Consider the following 16,871-nt stretch of genomic DNA (forward strand, 5'->3'; position numbering starts at 1 on the left):
GGAGTCTGAGAGACCTGAGCTAACTCCCAAAGCTTGTAATTTCCTCCTGCCTTCTGAGTCAGAAACACAAAATATGGCTAAGCCATATTCACATCTCTAGCTAAGGGATGCGAATCCCCCCCAACTCAAAAAATGTTGTTTTCAAAAGTTTTCATTTCTAGGCATCCCATAAACTTACACATGTAAGTCTTCTAAAAAGCACACATTTGAGAAGCTTTGCTACTTTATTTAAAGTCACCAGAATAACTCCCTTTGAGTGAATAATGCTCTACCTAGAGACAACTATCCCACATTTGTGGATTACCATTAATAAGAAATCACTACAAAAAACACAAATTATTAGCATTTAAGACTGGACTATCACTTTGGTGGTTTAGATTTAATCTAACCACAAGACACTGCTTTCTACTCAGCTTCAGAAGAAGCTGCTGTCTCTGGGAAGTCAGGAAGACTTTGCCCCCGTTTCCTACAACCTCCCAGCTCACTGGCCCTACTCCTTCAGCTACCTTTTCAATAACACAAAATTTGGCAGGTTGGTCTCCACAGTTACATGAAAATCCCACAATGGAAAAGCTTCTGGAAAGTAGCAAGTGACACCCTTTAAGGTAAGTCCTCTGAACCATCATTTTCACCTCTTCTAATTTTCTCTTACTCCAATTTTCTTACAGATTTTTCTCTGCCTTATGAACATGTCTTTTTGGGATCCACAAGGATGAGGACAAGGAACCAAGCTCTTTCATCTCACAATAATGAGCCCTGACCAGCATGCAAAACCCAACTATCATTCTAGTAATTCTAGTATGTTCTTCCAGCACATCCAAGCCACCCATCAGAAAGGTTACGACCCCAATCTTTAGCTTTGTTTAGTAGTGAAACCTCAAAGGCTGCAGCCATGGAATAGCCTTACCTGTCATTCAAGACATGAATGCAAGGGCTAACACTCCTTGCCTTTACCCAAATCTCCCACAAGACAGCTCATTGGAACTAAGACAGCTGACAGGAACAGCCCTGGGCAACACACTGAGTGCCAGGGGCTGCTGGGCCCTTGAAGAGAAGATTGTTCTGGAAACCAGAGTCCTCCCTCAGAACTCCCATCTGGTCAAAAGTCACAGCAGATCCCATCCTGGCTCAGAGCACTGATCAGGTGCAGAAGAATACATGTAAGGGCTGACAGTCACATGGAAATACATGGCAGACCATGGAGCAGAAAGAGCTGTCCATTACAATACAGGAGAAGGAAGCACAGATGATGATAAAGAGCTGCTCAGCTGCCTGCAGTCCCCGCCTTCCAACACTGATGTCAAAACATCTCTCCACTCTCCAAGTTTTATCTATTGCAATGCCAAATCTGACATGGACTTCCTTCCCTCCCCACTTCATCTCTGCCCCTCAGCAGCTGGATGGAAGGTGGCAAACCAGAGGCAATGGAGCAGCGTGACGCAAGGAGAAATGAGAGAATGAGTCACAGATGAGCACTGACAGAGATATGATTTGTGCTTTAACAAGCATTTAGGGAATATATATATACACACATGTGTATATATATATATATATTTAAATAAAGTAGATGCAGGTATCTCGTGATACAGCCAGAAATCTGGTCAGGCTCCTATATACATAAGGACTGCCATTCTCTTAGATCCAACAGAGAACTTCCCAACTGGGCAGCTTCTCTGGTAGTGACATAAATCAAAGGGCAAGTGAAGAGGAAAACCCATAATTTGAAAACTTTTTCCATTTTCAGGGCTTCAGATGGTGCCACTTGACAATACTGACAGACTGTGTCAGCAGACTTAACTACAGGCACAGTCCTGCCCAGCTAACTGCATCAACTACTCTTTGCAAAGAGAACTTTGGCAATTCCTTTTGGTCTTTCCTGCGCATACCTGGGCTTTAAACCACAAAGCCCGTGGGTGAAGACACAGAGGGCACAAAACTGTCTTCTCCAAGAACTGGCAGAGATGCCAAGGTCAGCAGTTAGGGATGCACATGAGCAGAAAAAACACATTTCATCAACACTCAGGATCAGTGGCTTTGGAGAAAGCATAGCACACCACAGGATATGAAGGGAGTCATAATCCATGTGCACTGCTGCTGAACATGGAAATGCAGCAATTACTTTCTGGTATCTTGACCAGGTGCATTTCTCCTGTTTTTGCTACGAATGAAAGCTCTCAAAGGGCAACCTGTTACTGCCTTTCAGGTACTCTCCCCTTCAAGTCAGGTCCTAAGTAATCCTTTGCCTTCTGAGGTCCAATGCTGAACTTGCTTTCCTCCTTCACCTGACCAGGTTTCATGGCTTGACACCTCCAAAGAGAAGAATGGTCTGAAGGAAGAGTTCAGAGGCAGAGAAAAATTAGGCAGGGCATAGCAGCTAACCTGCGAAGGGGTTGTCACACTTATCTCAGGGACAAAATTGTCATCAAACAGACTGATGATGTTCTCCTGCTTGATCTCCTTGGAGGGGGTGACTTTTGGAGGCGGAGGCACCGGAGGCCCTTTCCTCAACTGCATGCAAGTGAGCACATGGCCACAGCACAGACGGCGACACCCAAAAAAACCAAAGACAAGAACCAGGTTAGTCACAAAAACTAAAGGTGAGGGAAATCACAACCACTGGCACAGAGCAGGGTCCAATCAACTCCATCTGAAGAGAGAGGGGAAGGGGTGAAGGGCTGAACTGAAACAAAACAAAAATCAATAACCACACGTCTCCAGAGAAGGTTTGGCATCATTAGTTACACTTCAGCCGTGGGCAAGTTTCCCTCTGCAGAGGAGAAGCGTAACACAATTAATATGCATTGACAGGACATGCATACATAATTAAAGCATGTGCAACCTTCAAAAGAACCACTGGGAAGGGAGCAGATCAATTACTGAGAACATGATCCAGCAGAACAGGCCAGCACTGCCTCCCTTTGCCATACTTACCATACCTAAGGGAATGAGAGAACAACTCCATTTGTCCTACAATGGGCAGGTGGCCATGAGGACAGACTGATCTGCCCAGCTCTGGCTCCCCGGTGCACTGGCACTCAGTCTGCTGTAAGAAAGGTCTGCAGGAGCTCTTGATGGCATCTCAGCTTTAGGCAAGAACAACTCAAACTCCTGAGAAGCCATGACTGCTGTGAGCCCAACTCTGCTCTCAGTTTCACCAGTGACCATTGACAGTAATGAAGTCATGTCTCCCAAATGGAGATCCTGGTGAATACATAAAACCACCTCACTCTGTGACTCTAACCCATTCTATTACCCCTCATGATGCTAAAGATTCACCCTGACACTGCCTCCACAACCCCATGGAAGTTGTGGTAGGCTCTGCCATCCACATAACTTTCCATATTTTGCTGTGCACAAGGCTAAAAATTTCTAGATCAAATCAGACTTTGAGGAGCTGCTGCTGTGTTGGAATAAATCAGCCATACAAGTTCCCAGCACCACAGCAATGCTTAGCAATGACAATGCCTCCCATTTACAATGAAGTTTGCCAGCTACTTCTTACTGCATCCAAGGCAGCAAGACCCAGAGACCTGACAATGTGTACCCAGTGTATCAGTGTCAACCCAGATCTGAAACACAGAAATCCATTACTCCTAGGCCGGTGTTCACACTCCTCCAGCACATAACTGAGCTCTACACAGCCTTTATTCAGACATGTCCAGTTTTCTACCGGATTAACCTACTTGAGAGAGAATGATTGTGTATGAAAACACACCTTTTTTCCCCCTGAATAGATAACTAGGGGAAATAATGGAAGCAAGTGAGTTCACTTCCAACTTTTTGTTTGCAGAAGGTGTGTGTGTTCATATTCCCTGAGAAAAATTCCTTCCTGAAAACCCCCGGCCTTCCAGTTGCAAGATGGGACCAGAAGTTTCAGGGAAATGCTGTTCTCAGAAAAGATCCACCCTCTGCAGAAAAGGAGGGCTCCAATTACTAACTCTCAAGTCAAAAATAACACAACTCTTCTACTATTTATTCCTCTGATATGGGTGGCCAGTCTCCTTCATTCCAATGCAACAGTGTTTTGGAAATCACCACTTCCACACTATTCCAGCATTACTTCCAAAAGCAGTCTAAAAACCACATTTCAAAGACAAGATGATTGCATATTGATGTTGTGTTATACCCATAAATTCATCATGCACTAACAACTTTGTTGCCTAGAATCCTCTAAAATCCTTCTGCTGACTTCAATCTAGAGCTTTATCTACCCAAATTCTGCACAGTTGCACTGATTTCAAAAGCCTCATTACAGAGTTTCAGTGGTGTAACTGAGAGCAGAAGTCTGACCTTTTAAGTTTCACAGATCCCCTCAAGTCTTGTGTCATCATCAAATTATTCTGCAGAGAGCTGAGAACATTCACTTCTTCCAAAGGACAGAAATCAACTGCTTTTAGAAATTAAATGACAGCAAAAGAGTTTGAGGTTGTTTTGGGTTGTAGAGGGAACAGTTCAAAATTTAGTTAGCATTTATTTGATCACTCCTGGTCTTGTCTTTCTCTCCGCAGCCTTTGCTCACACCCTGCATTGGTACTTCAGACACAAAGAGGCCGGGGAATTGTTCTTGCTTGCTGCTTTGTGCTCCATCCTCCCAAAGAGGGTGAGGCCACTCAGCCTCCCCTGGAGGACCCATGAGAACAAATCACTTACCCATAGGTCAAAAGTAATGACACCTGTGGAGATTTCAGTGTTAAAGTCAGGCACTTTGCTGTTGAGAGAGCAGACACTTGTGTTCCCAGCTGCCTGGCAAGCTGACACACACTTGATTTCTAAATTTTATCCACACAGACACCAGGCTCGGCTCTGAGTGTGAAACTCCTGCCTTTGTCTTCCCTGCCTCTGAAGCCAGCTCCTTCTCTCAGCAGCTGCTGTGAATGCAGAGTGGAGCTCTTCTCTTCCTGACGCCTGGGGGAATGAATTAAACAGAGACTGGGAAAGAGCTGCCGGGCGGTGGCAGCATTGGCTGCAAATGTCATTTCAGTCTCCCCTGTGACCCATCCAAGCCAGGGCTGTGCTGGAATATCCTGCTTGTTCCTCAAGGGGTGCCTCCAGCCCCAGTCCTGCGGGCAGGCAGGCAGCAAGTGAAGGAGAAAGCACTTGCAGGCTAGCAAAAACAAGGGTTGTGTGTGCTATTTAAAGGAAAGGGAAGAAACCAAACTCAGCAAGATGAGTCCACAGGCAGAGTGAGCGAAGTCTGTTGAAAACAGCTTAATAAATCTCTATAGGATTTCTTGTTCCAAATTTTAGTCAATTCTGGAAATCTCTGGGGGAATAAGAAAAAAAAAAAAAAAAAGAAACCTGCAACAGAAGGGCAATTTTGGATATCCTATCTTCCCTCCCCATACGCACAGCCTACTCCCAAAGGTCCTAAGCAGGTTGGAGGTCAGGCTCTGCACTGCCGAGCTTTTCAGAGACCCTGGAGAGGTCCTGAAAAGACAGTGCCAGGCACCCACACATCTCACAGGGCTAGAAAAGAAATTTGGCCTCATGTCCCCTTCCTGTCCCTCAATAACCCTAAAAATCAAATATGCAGTGGAGAGAACAATATAGTGAGAGGCTATCTAGAAAGAGGAGAAAAACTACCCCACAGGCTTGGATCTGGAATCACACTGCTATTCATGGGAACAGCAAGGAAGTTCTGGGTAGCACCCATCTCTTTTCAGAGGCAGTGGGTTTTCTTACCAGTTTGGCCAGAACCCCTCTGGGCTTTAATTCTTCCTGAAAGACTTCTCCCAGTGTCCCACTTACTGAGACACAAGGACTGGAACCCAATGTAAATTTGGCCTAGTTACTACTTTTCCCTACTAAGCTTTTTCCCCACTCGGCAACAGAGGGACAAGAAGATGAAGTAAATGTTTTATCTTCCCAAAGTAGAACATATATGATATGATATGCTGAGTTGCTATATCTAATGTTTTGAACATGCTGCTGGATATTTCCTATGTAAGGAAAGGCCTAATGAAGGCCATATGGAAGGTATCAGACTCATACAATGGGTCATATCTTCTTCCTGGAACCCATCTAATTTCTTCCTAGCATAAAAATATAATCCCTTTTTTTTTTTTAGCATAATATTGTCTCTTGATAGTAAAGTGAAACATCATCCAATGTACAGATGTTCTCCTTATAATATTAAGCTTTTTTATTTTAACCTTTCTCAGCTACAGAAGTTCTTAAAAATAAACTGGACCACTGCATTCCACTGGTTAATTCAAAGGTAAAGAACAAAGCTCCTTGCCCAGCTACAACTCTATCCTCCTTGGATCTTCTTAGCCATCCTATCAGACAGCAAAATGTATTACTGGCCTTCTCCCGTGAAACCATTCAAAGACAATCCTTGTAATAGAAAAATGGCAAATAAGCAACTTGCATTCTTAGGAACTTTCTAGGGAAGCAGTGGAAGAGAACAACCATCATGTGATACTCTGTGTGCTGAGTAGCAGGATGAGGTCTAAAACACAGCTGATGGATGCCTTTGACCCACAGAGCTTGTGCCATCAGCAGAGACATGGTCAATGTCATGGGGACACTACCTGAGACGGTGATTTTGGGATGCTTGCCCCAGGTGCTTCCAAAGTGGACGGCTCCAGCTCATGGTTGGCAGTCTTGGTCTCAGGGCTGGTGATGGGAGATCCATCTGGTGGAGGCGAGGGGCTTTTATTTGCTTTCGCTGGGGTGCTGTCACTGAAGGAAGTGGAGAGAGAAAGGGGGAGACAGGGGGAGAGAGAAGGGAAGAAAAAGAGAGAGAAGTCTGAGCCAGGCCTAGGAGGAGCTGTGCTAACCAGCACAGATCAGTGGCCTCCATTATCTCTTTGCTTCACTGCCCAGATATGCAATGAAGACATTTGGAGCTCCTGAGAAGCATCTTTGCTGAGTCACTCGCAGCCCAACACACTGCAGCAGCATGACTTTGCAGCAGGCTACTCACTAAATGCCTACAGAACTTATATACTTGCCTCAAACACAGAAAAACAAAAACTAAACAACCAGGCATCCTTAATTTTGCTAGATTTTCATGTAAGTGCCTGACGTTAAATTATAGTCTTTAATACTGGGGAAGCAGATGGGGAAAGGAGTTCAGTGCTGCTCATTCAGTTTTAAATGCCACAGATTAGAATTTTTCTGTGTGGTAGTCTATGGACCTCTGCGTGGGTTATAACTCATAGATTCACAACACCTGAACTAAGGCTGCAATCACAGAATATCTTATTCTTTGATGTGGTATGAACTGACTAAGCTAGAAGAGAGGCAAAGTAGCCAGAGGTTTCACAGATCATTCCAGACAGCAAAGGAACAGTGAGATTCTGGCTACTAATAGAGATTTCTCTATTATGAAAGGTCTCCCTAGTTGGTCTCTGTTCCAAGAACGTTACTGACACACAGTCAAGAGGGATTCTTCAGGAAATTAAGATGCAAGAAGCATATGCCAATGGCATTTGTTGGTTCACAGCTTGGACAGATTTGGGCAGATTTTTCAAAGGCATGGCAAGAGGCACATGGCTTTCCCTACAGGCGTGCCCTGGCTGGGTGTCAAGTCTCTGCTTCAAAATACAGAATCATGAGAGATTTAGTAAAAAGCTGATTACCAGAGAATTTCAACAGGAAAAATTCACTGCTGGGGGATATTTTAGCAGAAGTGGTTACAGTTTTGCAAAACCATACGCAGATGAAAATATAATATCATAGCATATTGCAAAAGGGCTGTACAACCTCATCTACAGGGAATGGTGTTTGACTCCACTAAAAGTCACAGTTTCTGTGAAACTCAAGGCCTTGAGAAAAGCTGAAAGAAACAGACCCTTTCCTACAGCTTGAGACACTAAATCCTGGCATAGAGCCAGCATTAAAGCAAGGCAGACCTGATTCTGCAGGGAGATCAAGTAATTTATTACTTTACTCTGTCCCAAGAGAGCCCAGAGCCTCAGACATGTACATCCACTCACACTCGGATGCCTGAGTTGTAGTGCTCACTGGCCAACATGCATGATGGCCTCATTCCTAAACATTTGTTTGCAAGTGGGGGATAGCAAGAGGAAGAAGGGATAGCAAGGCATTTCAACAAACCTCCTCTTACAGGCAAGCATCTCACCCTGCTCAGCATTCCAGCTTTCAAGCTCCCCATCCCATTCCCTCTTCATTCACTTTGCCCTCACCCATTCCCCCAGCTTTCTCCCCCATATCCACACCCCACACACACATTTCCCCACAAAGCACTTTTTCTCAGGTCCTCATGCAGGTTGGACACTTCTGATGACACTGATGCCAAGAGCACACCAACATGATGCAACAAACCCAATGACATTCTCTGCCAGCAGCTCTCAACCAGGGGCACACACACCAAGGGAGAAAGAGGGACAGGAAGAAGGAGAGACTACAGAACATGTATGCCAACCCCTGCAGCTCTTAAGTCTGACTGAACAGTGTGCTTCCTCAGAAGTTCCCAGAAATCACCTCAATACCTGGAGTCTGTAAAGAATTCTGAAAAAATTTACACAGTTGTGCTACAGATTCAAAGTAGTAATGGCTGGAGGGTGAAGGTAAAGTCCTGATCTAAACAGGAGTCACCAGGAAAAGTCAAAGAACATCCTCTAATGCTAGATTTGGCGGGGTGGGGGAAAGTACATGTTACCTCCCTTGGAGCTGAAAGCACTTTGGAGAAAATGGGGGACACAGTGATCTACACCTAGAGTGCCAGGACTTCCCAAATGCCCAGACTACACTGGGAATACTGGGACCACTGGCTATCAGCTGGCCTACAAAAATGAGGGCAGACTTTTCCTTTGAGGGACTTGGAAAGGCCAGTTCTCCCAGTGAGAAAGGAGTTCAGGCTTATTTTCTAAAGGCCATGGAACAGTTTTGTAGTGACTTATTTCCAGTGCCTGGCAGTGACTTAATTTGGAGATATATTGGTAAAAGGCTCCCATGTGAGTCAGCCCCTGTAGGATGAGGGGAAGAATTGGGCTGTGAGGGCCCAACACTAAAGCCTTCATTAAGTCACTACTATTTACAGCTTGTTTGATGTGTTGGCCAGTCCCCCTAGGAAAATGCCAGTGCTAATTTTGGCTGAGCCTTTTTCAGCCCCCTGAGTGGCACCTTCATTCCTGCACTTGTTGCTTTATAACTCTGCTGAATTTAGCCAGTGCAACCAGCATCAAGTGCGATGGTCACCAGGATCCTCTGTCCTTCACATGTCCCCAGCAAGCACACACTGCCCACACAGAGCAAAGTCTTGTCTCCTGCTAACTGATTGCTCCAGGAAACACAGGAAAAAGCACGGGTGCAGGGACTCTACCCACTGAGTGAACATGAGCACCACAGCAAAAGCAAGCCAAAACCACAAGGTCACTGCTCTTTTTCCTTCCCATGAGTAAATGGGAAGTGATGCCAATTCCAGGAATATCAGGCAACGAAAGGGAAGGAGTGTCAACTTTCTTCTGCAAACAGAGAGCTGGAAAGAGAGCTGGGTCTAATACAGCTGAAGGGAAAGTCAAAATCCCCCAGCCTCTTTTTAGTGCTGCTGAACTCCCAGACACTCCAAGGTGCTGCCTCATTTGTTCTGGAAGGGCAGAGTAATATCTGCAGATGAGTTTCCCTTGCACTTGTAACAATCCTACATCAGAGGATAAAACCTACTTTCCAATATGGTAAAAACAGATCAGTCATGTCCTGCCAAGTTCTCAAGTTAAAAAAGAAAAAAAGGTTGGCATCTCAGTTAAGGCTCACTCTGGGCCTTTTAGCCAAAGGTAATTAAATTTTTACCTCTAGAGCATACTGGAGAATTATTTGGAAACAAAAATATTTAAAAGGAGTGGGTGGGAGAAAGAAGGAAAAAAGAACCTACATACCCAAACATATGGTGGCACAAATGTACATTCTTGCTGCAGATCAAATACTGACTGAGTTCCAGATCCTCCTTCTCTGCACTAGGGATTGCACATTTCTCTGTGACCCCAGCAGCTGCTCTGACAGCACAAACCCCCAGCAGAGCCCAGGTCAGGCACCTTTATGGCAAGGTCAGCTGGACTTTACCAAGGCTGAGAAGGAGCCCATGGTGAGTAGAGCTCAAGGGGAGGTTTATTAGCTCTCTCCTTCTGTTGCATAATCCATCCACTCTCAGGAACTGGAAAAATTAGACCTCTTGTCTGGTACAGATACAACACCAGTCCAATCAAGACCAGAGACAGACATCCAGAGAAGTACTCCACTGAATCCTCCTTTTCCTACAGTAGAAAACCTCAGAATAGTAACCACACAATCTATTGCTTTACTACTTGCATTTAAATATATAAATACCTAAGTTTGCCCATCAGCTTCCCTGTGAAATTACCACTCTTCACTCTCCAGCTTCCCACTTTACAAAGTATGCACAGCAGACACAAAGAGAAGGGCTGCATGACTTGCCCTAGTCAGTGGGAAACCAGATCAGGAAAAACAAGAATCCCAATATACCAGCACTTTCTTTTATTGCTGGCAGGACACCATCTTGATGATTATAATTTTTTTTTCTCCCTGTAAGGATCTCATGGAGGAAGTACCAAGACAAAAAGTAAGAAAAACAAAAATCAGAGGAATTTTCCATGCCATTATGCAGCAGTTCCCACTTTGCTCCAGAGCATGTTCTTGTCAGGGTCCTTGACCTATGGTAACTCCAGGCATTGTAGCAATCCAGACAATAAATGCCATCACTTTTTTAAAGGCAAGATGCAGACATTAGTCTTCATACAAGACAAGAGGCTTCCTATTCCTCCAGCCTTGCACAAAACATTAAATGGAGGGAGCAAGATAGTGAGGATCCTCAAGAACAGAGCAAGTAAGGAGCAAAGCTGGAAGTATCCTTCTCCACTTCATCATTCTCCCAATTGCAACAGACAGGATAGGATAGGACTTCTGAGTGTGGAAGACCTGCCTACTGGTCCTCCCTGGCTAGGCAGAGGATGAGAATGCAGCATTTCAGACCTGTTCAAAAGAACAAGCCCACTAGGTAAAACTAGAAGCTGTTAAACACCAAAATTGATTATATTTCCCATGGAAAACCCAGCACTGCATTTTCCATCATACAAAAACAACTGGACAGACAATGCCTGAGTTTTCACACTGCCTTCTTAGATAGGAAAAGAAGCAAGGATTCAAACCAGGCACACAAGCAGTTAATGGGATTATCCAGACACAGAGAGATCTCAGCAGGACCCAGCAGGCCACAAACACATCTTATCATGCAAAGGACCCCTCTCCCACCACAGGGTTAACACGTGCCAGGCTGTTAGAGTCCAGCAACAGCCTCTCCAGTTTTAGGAGCTAAATGAAACACGTATCGAAATGCTGCTCTCCATACCGGTACCTGCTCATCTTTTTCCTCAGCCTGGCGAACAGTTTAGTTTTCTTTCTGTTGAGGATGGCACGCAAATCATTTCAGTTACAGGATGGCACAGTCAAACCAGGGAGGAAAAGTTAAGCTTCCAAGTACCCATTTAGCTGGTGCCACAAAACTCGCTGTAATTAAGATGACAGGATCTCCTCCCTCTCTCTCTCACACAGACACACGAGTATACACATACACACTTCCCTTCATTACTAGAAAGCTATGGCTTGGTTTGGAGAAAGCAGAAGAAGGTTCTTTATGCCTGTCAAAGATATGCACACATATAAGAAAACTAGAACTTTCCCTTCACTTGGGAACATAAGGTCAGGGTGCAAATGGAGAAAAAGAAAAAGGAAACTGTACAGACCACCAGAGTACTGTAAATGTCCTTTCACAGCTCCTCAACCTCCCCTGTGAATATTGCTGCAAAAGAAATAAGCTCCCCATTCTTCTTTTCTTATGTAGTCTGTGCAGTCTTATACATGGAACCTACACAGCAGCTTTCCTGCCATGTCTTTTTCCAGTTTGCCCAATCATACCAGGATAATCCCACAGATCTCCTCGGTCTTTAGGCATCTGAGCCCTGAACATTCCTAACCCTTTCAGAAGCACATCCCAAACATAGGTCTGAGGTTCCCAGAAATACACCAGCTGTTCTGTGCTACACTGCCAGCTCCAGATACATCAGCCACAGTAGTATTTCTGTAGGGCCTCACATGAATGCCATAATGATGTGCAAGATAACTGCCTCTCTTCTCACACCTCCTCATTCATTTCCTGCCATTGTATCAATCTCCAGTCCCCTTCCCAGTAGAAAAGGGTTAGGGAAGCATCTGCTCCTACTGCAGACCACAAAAAGCTGTCAGATGAGTGAGGGCTATTTCCTCCTGGACACTCTCACCCCAGCCCGGCACCACAATGAGAGGCCAGATGTGCAGCAGACACAGAAGTGCCTCACAGCATTTCCTGGTCACTGCAGAGCTACCTTGGCAAATCTTTGCTATATCCTCCTACAACACCCTGCTCCACTGTGCTCAGGATTCACTCTGGGGCAGGTCTGGCTCCTCAGCTGAGATGCAGAGAGGGCTACTGCCCACACAGGGACCCCTGTGCATGCACTCAGCTTTGGGTTTTAGGGCCATGAGGTCTCCTAGTCAGGCAAAGGGCAGAGAACTGCAGCTGAGACACCCTCTACAGCCCCAGAGCAAGCTAGCAGGTTGGGGGCAGAAATTGTACAGATATGGAGCAGGAATTGTAAAAACAGGTAAAATTTGTTCATTGAAAGCTCTTTAAAGCCAGAAACTATGCCACAACAGCACTGGACATCTCTGAGCCAGGTTGCCACTACTGCCTACAATCAGTTCCTCAAGGAATAGAGAAAGGAGGAAAAAGAAGCTGGGCAAAGCAATAGTACAGCCTTCATCTGTCCTGTTACCTCATCCTCCTCCAAAGACCCTGGAGGATGCTGCTCACAGAGACAACACAGCCCATGGCAGCAAGAGGATGGGCACCACAACCTCCTCACAAGGTTTCAGTCTGGTTGGACTGTGATGATCAACAGACACCACATGGTAACTTGGGAAGAAGGCATTTTCACGAGTAGCATTCCAACTAGCATCATTGAAATCTGCTGTCAGCAATCCAGAATTCAGGGACCAAATTCAACTCAAACCTCCTCTTTCTTTAGAGTTGGCAACCACCACATTGCAGGAATTGCTGGGAGAAGACATGCAAGTCATCTGTGCATGACTGCAACAGGTTAAACTGGGAGGAGAGACAAGGGAGCACAGAGGTCTCAACAGCTGATCTACCCCTTCTAAACCAATGCACTCAGACCACAGCTTGCCCTTACTTCATGCTGACCTCACCACCTCCCTCCATCAACACAGCAGCTGAGGACCTGGGCTGTGCTCCTGCTCACCCAGCATGTTGGATTAGCAGCAGCTGGAAGCCAGAGCCCAACACTGTTTCATCACTCGTGCACTTGGGTGGGAGCCAGTCAGCGTAACCCAGAGCCCAACCCCTCCCTCCCTTCTCAGTGCTAGGGAATGTGCAGAGTTGCACTTAAACATGCAGGACAGGACCCAGCTGAGGAAAGAAAACTGAAGGCCCAGAGGACACTCACTCCTTGCACACACACAGATTGGAAGTGCTCTGAGTTCAGGAGGCCTCGTTTCAGTGATGCTGCAACTACTTCCACAACACACAGGAAGGAGAAACACACTGCAGCTGGGTACACAGGATGGGCATAAGGCTCTGGCAAATGGTGATTCCAAGTCTGGAGAGCCAAAGAAGGGGCTGGGGAAATGAGCTCTTGGGGCTGAAGCTGACAAGCTGCAGGTACATGGTGGGAGCTTTTGAGGGAAAGAACAGGACAGGTGCTGGGCAACTGGACCCAGAAAGAAGGGCAGCTCAGTCGCTGGAATTAGATTTTAAAAGCAGAGCTCAGAGTCAGTTGCCTAAATATCAGGACCTGGTGAACGTTTAGGTCTCCAGATGGTACCCTAGAAAGGTAAGAGGTATTGGATTGCATCATGCAGTGCCAAGTGCAGTCCTGGGCATGGCTCTAGGAAGTCTCAGGGGGGCACTGGAAGGCGGAAAAATCCCTTGCAACTGACAGCTTGGAGGTTTCAACACCCCTGGGTAGGCAGAGAGATCCCTGTCCCACCTCCCCTGCTGAGGGAAAGACACTACCCACAGTTACTGACCTGGGCTGTGCTTTAACAGGGAAGGCATTGCCCGAGTACTGCTTGTCTAGACCCAGCAGGACATCGTGAAGATTTTGGTTCAACTGCAAAACACAAAAACAAAAGACAGAAAAAGAATGAGAAAGGAGCTCAGATGCCAGAAGGGAGCCCTGGCTGGCCTGCACAGACTGACCAAACACAAGCTTGTGGCAGGACATGCACAGTTCCTCAGCTAGCCCAAGAGAGGACACCCCTAAATCTGTTTCCACTTCTCTGTGGGCTGTGCACTGCTACAGCACTTGAGCCATCAAAGAGCTGCTGGCATCTCTGGGAATGCTCTGTCTTCCTTAGAGATCATCCTTTTGCTTCCCTATCACCTGGGCCCACCAGTGTGCTGCCAGGTACCACTGCAGAAGCAGGTTGATTGTTTAGCTAAGATCTGTGTGCTACAGCTGGAGCTCCACTCAGGATTTGTAGCCAAAAGCTGTTTCTCAGGCCTGCTCACCAAAGCTTGGGACACGGCCATTTCAAACGTGGAGCCAAAGGCCTTCAGGTGAACAACCTTCAACTTCACCAGCTGCCTGGGCCATCTAGGCTTGGGCAGAACCTGGGTGTCTTTGCAGAAATGCACTCTTAGGGGTTAAACTCTCCCTGGCACTGCACAGTGACTCCAGACACTCCTATTTTGGAACAGCCAATCCATGAACGAGACAAGACCCCGGATTTATCACCGGCAGGAGGAGGGATCCCATGAAATCAAGGTTGGAGGCATTGTGCAGGCAACACCAGCAATTAATTGGATGCTGTAGCAGTAATAAGAAACAGATGGTTCTTATGGAAACAAAGCAAAAGCCCTGCCCTCATACAAAATTCCTCAAGAAAGAAAAAATCCTGACAAGAAAAATCATACAAGAAGAGAATTCCTGTCTAACAAGCATCTTCCCCATGTTTTGTTAAGTGTGAGTTAGCAGCAACAAACTAGTAATTCTAACAATCCTCCCTATTCTTAACACTTAGTTCATCCCTCAGTGGAGAAGAGCAGGCTATTAACTGGAAAAGACCCCATAAATTGTCAGCAGGGCTCAAAATTGATGTGTTACACCAAGGCAGAGGGCCCCTGACTGCTGGGAATTGAAGGACTATAATGTTTCCTTGTTGCTTAGTGGCTGTTTTGTTGTCAGGATGACATTAGGGAGCAGAGGGAATATAAGGGTTTTCCAGCTGGGCTCTCAGTCCTGCCTCAAGATTAGTGCAACATTTACATTTTCAAGCAGCATACAGACCTAAGGAATTCAGGATTTGTCTAACTCTTAACTGGAAGAAGAACATATCTGTAAAGGACAGTGGCAATGGGGGACTTCCCACAGACTGGTCCTGAGATCTCCTGTGGGTGCTGCCACACAGCACCAGGATCTGCTTGCCAACACTGCTTTCTGTTGTGATTCCCAGCTCGAGGCACACTGGGAGCCCATACACGGCCCACACTAAGTACTTAAATGCCTTCTTTTGGGTCACAGGGCAGGAAAGAAGCCAAAGCAGAGAGGCACTGTGGGGGAGAGCCTTTTTGAGGGACTGGAGTGAGGCATGTCCCAGTCTTCAGTCGACTTGCAGACTCCCTGCTGGTTTTAACCTGCAGTGAGGGCACACAGCAACTGGCTGCCAGGCAGCAGAGGAAGAGGAAAACATACCATGCTTGGCCTGGCCCAGTTATTGGTTATACAGAGCCATAATGCAGATGAACTAAAAATGGCAGCAAGAGATAGGTCTAAGAGTGGTTTCGCCTTCCTCTGGATCTGGAAATGAGTGCTGTAAAGTGACATGAACTCCCCACTGCTGCCCTGTGGTCTCTTCCCTGTGCTCCATCCCTTTACATTACTGTGTCAGACTGCCTTGGTCCCAGGTGGCTCAGAAAAATACTAAGGGTTTGTATTATGCTCCAACATAGGGCCATTTTCTCCAGCTGTTTCTTAGCTTGAGATTTTGGGGGTTTTTCATTTGATTTTTGTTTGTTTTTTCTTTGGTTTTGTTTGTTTGAGTTTTGTTTGTTTGCTGGATCTTGGGTTTTGTTTTTCTTTCATTAACAGTGAAGAGACAGTAAGTAGGATAAGCTGTTGGTTGCCTTACCTTGCTCATTTCTTTATGGAAGTTCTCTTCTAGGCCAGCTATACTCTGGAATGTGTTGACATAGAAACCAACACGACTGCCAAATGAAAAACAAGACAGAAGAACTTAATGGACACAATGCTCTCTCAAAATCTTTCAGTCCTGCCCTTTCTGCTACCTCCCACCCACCATTCTCATGCAAACTCAACTCTGCCAGATACGGCACATGTGAGAAGAGAGGGTGGCAAGAAAATGGAACTATGAGCAAAGGCCAGGCACAGGACAAACATGTCCAGGATGAAGAAGAGACTGAGTAGAACAGGATCTGAATTTATGCTGGCTAAAGGGAGAGGGAGGTACACGGTAGGGAGGAAAAAAAGAAAAAAAAAAAAAAAAAAAGAAGGGAAAAAAAAAAGCACCAGCAGTAGTAAGATGGAAAGAAAAAAGGATAGAGGCTGTGATGCAGACAGTGCTGGGAGAATTAGCAGGGGGACAGATATTAATTCATCCAGAAGTCCCTTAGCACCAGGGAATCAAAAAAGGCATAATCTCTTTGCTTCAGGGGCAGAAAGAGTAAGAAAGCAAAGGATAGCACAGAAAGCACCAGGGAAACAGAAGGATCAGCTGGGAAGCAGGAGCCTGTGAAAAACCTGTGGGGCCTTAAAATGCCAGCAGCTGCCTTTCACCAGCCTGCCAGCTGCCAAGAGAGTGCCCTAGCAGCA

At 45.9% G+C, this 16,871-nt stretch overlaps 1 protein-coding gene across 13 annotated transcripts in view; it reads right to left on the reverse strand.

Annotated features, from left to right (window-relative positions):
• Nucleotides 1-16,871, reverse strand: part of BIN1 (bridging integrator 1) — an 88,080-nt gene that overhangs the window by 14,720 nt on the left and 56,489 nt on the right. For 7 of the 13 annotated variants that reach the window (XM_059852778.1, XM_059852777.1, XM_059852784.1 and 4 more), the window contains exons 8-12: nt 16,171-16,246; nt 14,068-14,150; nt 11,339-11,383; nt 6,534-6,684; nt 2,380-2,508 (exon numbers count right to left, since the gene is read on the reverse strand). In XM_059852778.1, the coding sequence (XP_059708761.1) occupies nt 2,380-2,508; nt 6,534-6,684; nt 11,339-11,383; nt 14,068-14,150; nt 16,171-16,246 (484 nt within the window). The remainder of the gene's footprint in view (nt 1-2,379; nt 2,509-6,533; nt 6,685-11,338; nt 11,384-14,067; nt 14,151-16,170; nt 16,247-16,871) is intronic. The other 6 variants (XM_059852787.1, XM_059852782.1, XM_059852779.1 and 3 more) reach the window with 3 other exon arrangements.

Source organism: Haemorhous mexicanus, chromosome 8 (genome assembly GCF_027477595.1).
Source record: "Haemorhous mexicanus isolate bHaeMex1 chromosome 8, bHaeMex1.pri, whole genome shotgun sequence".
NCBI classification, from domain to species: domain Eukaryota; kingdom Metazoa; phylum Chordata; class Aves; order Passeriformes; family Fringillidae; genus Haemorhous; species Haemorhous mexicanus.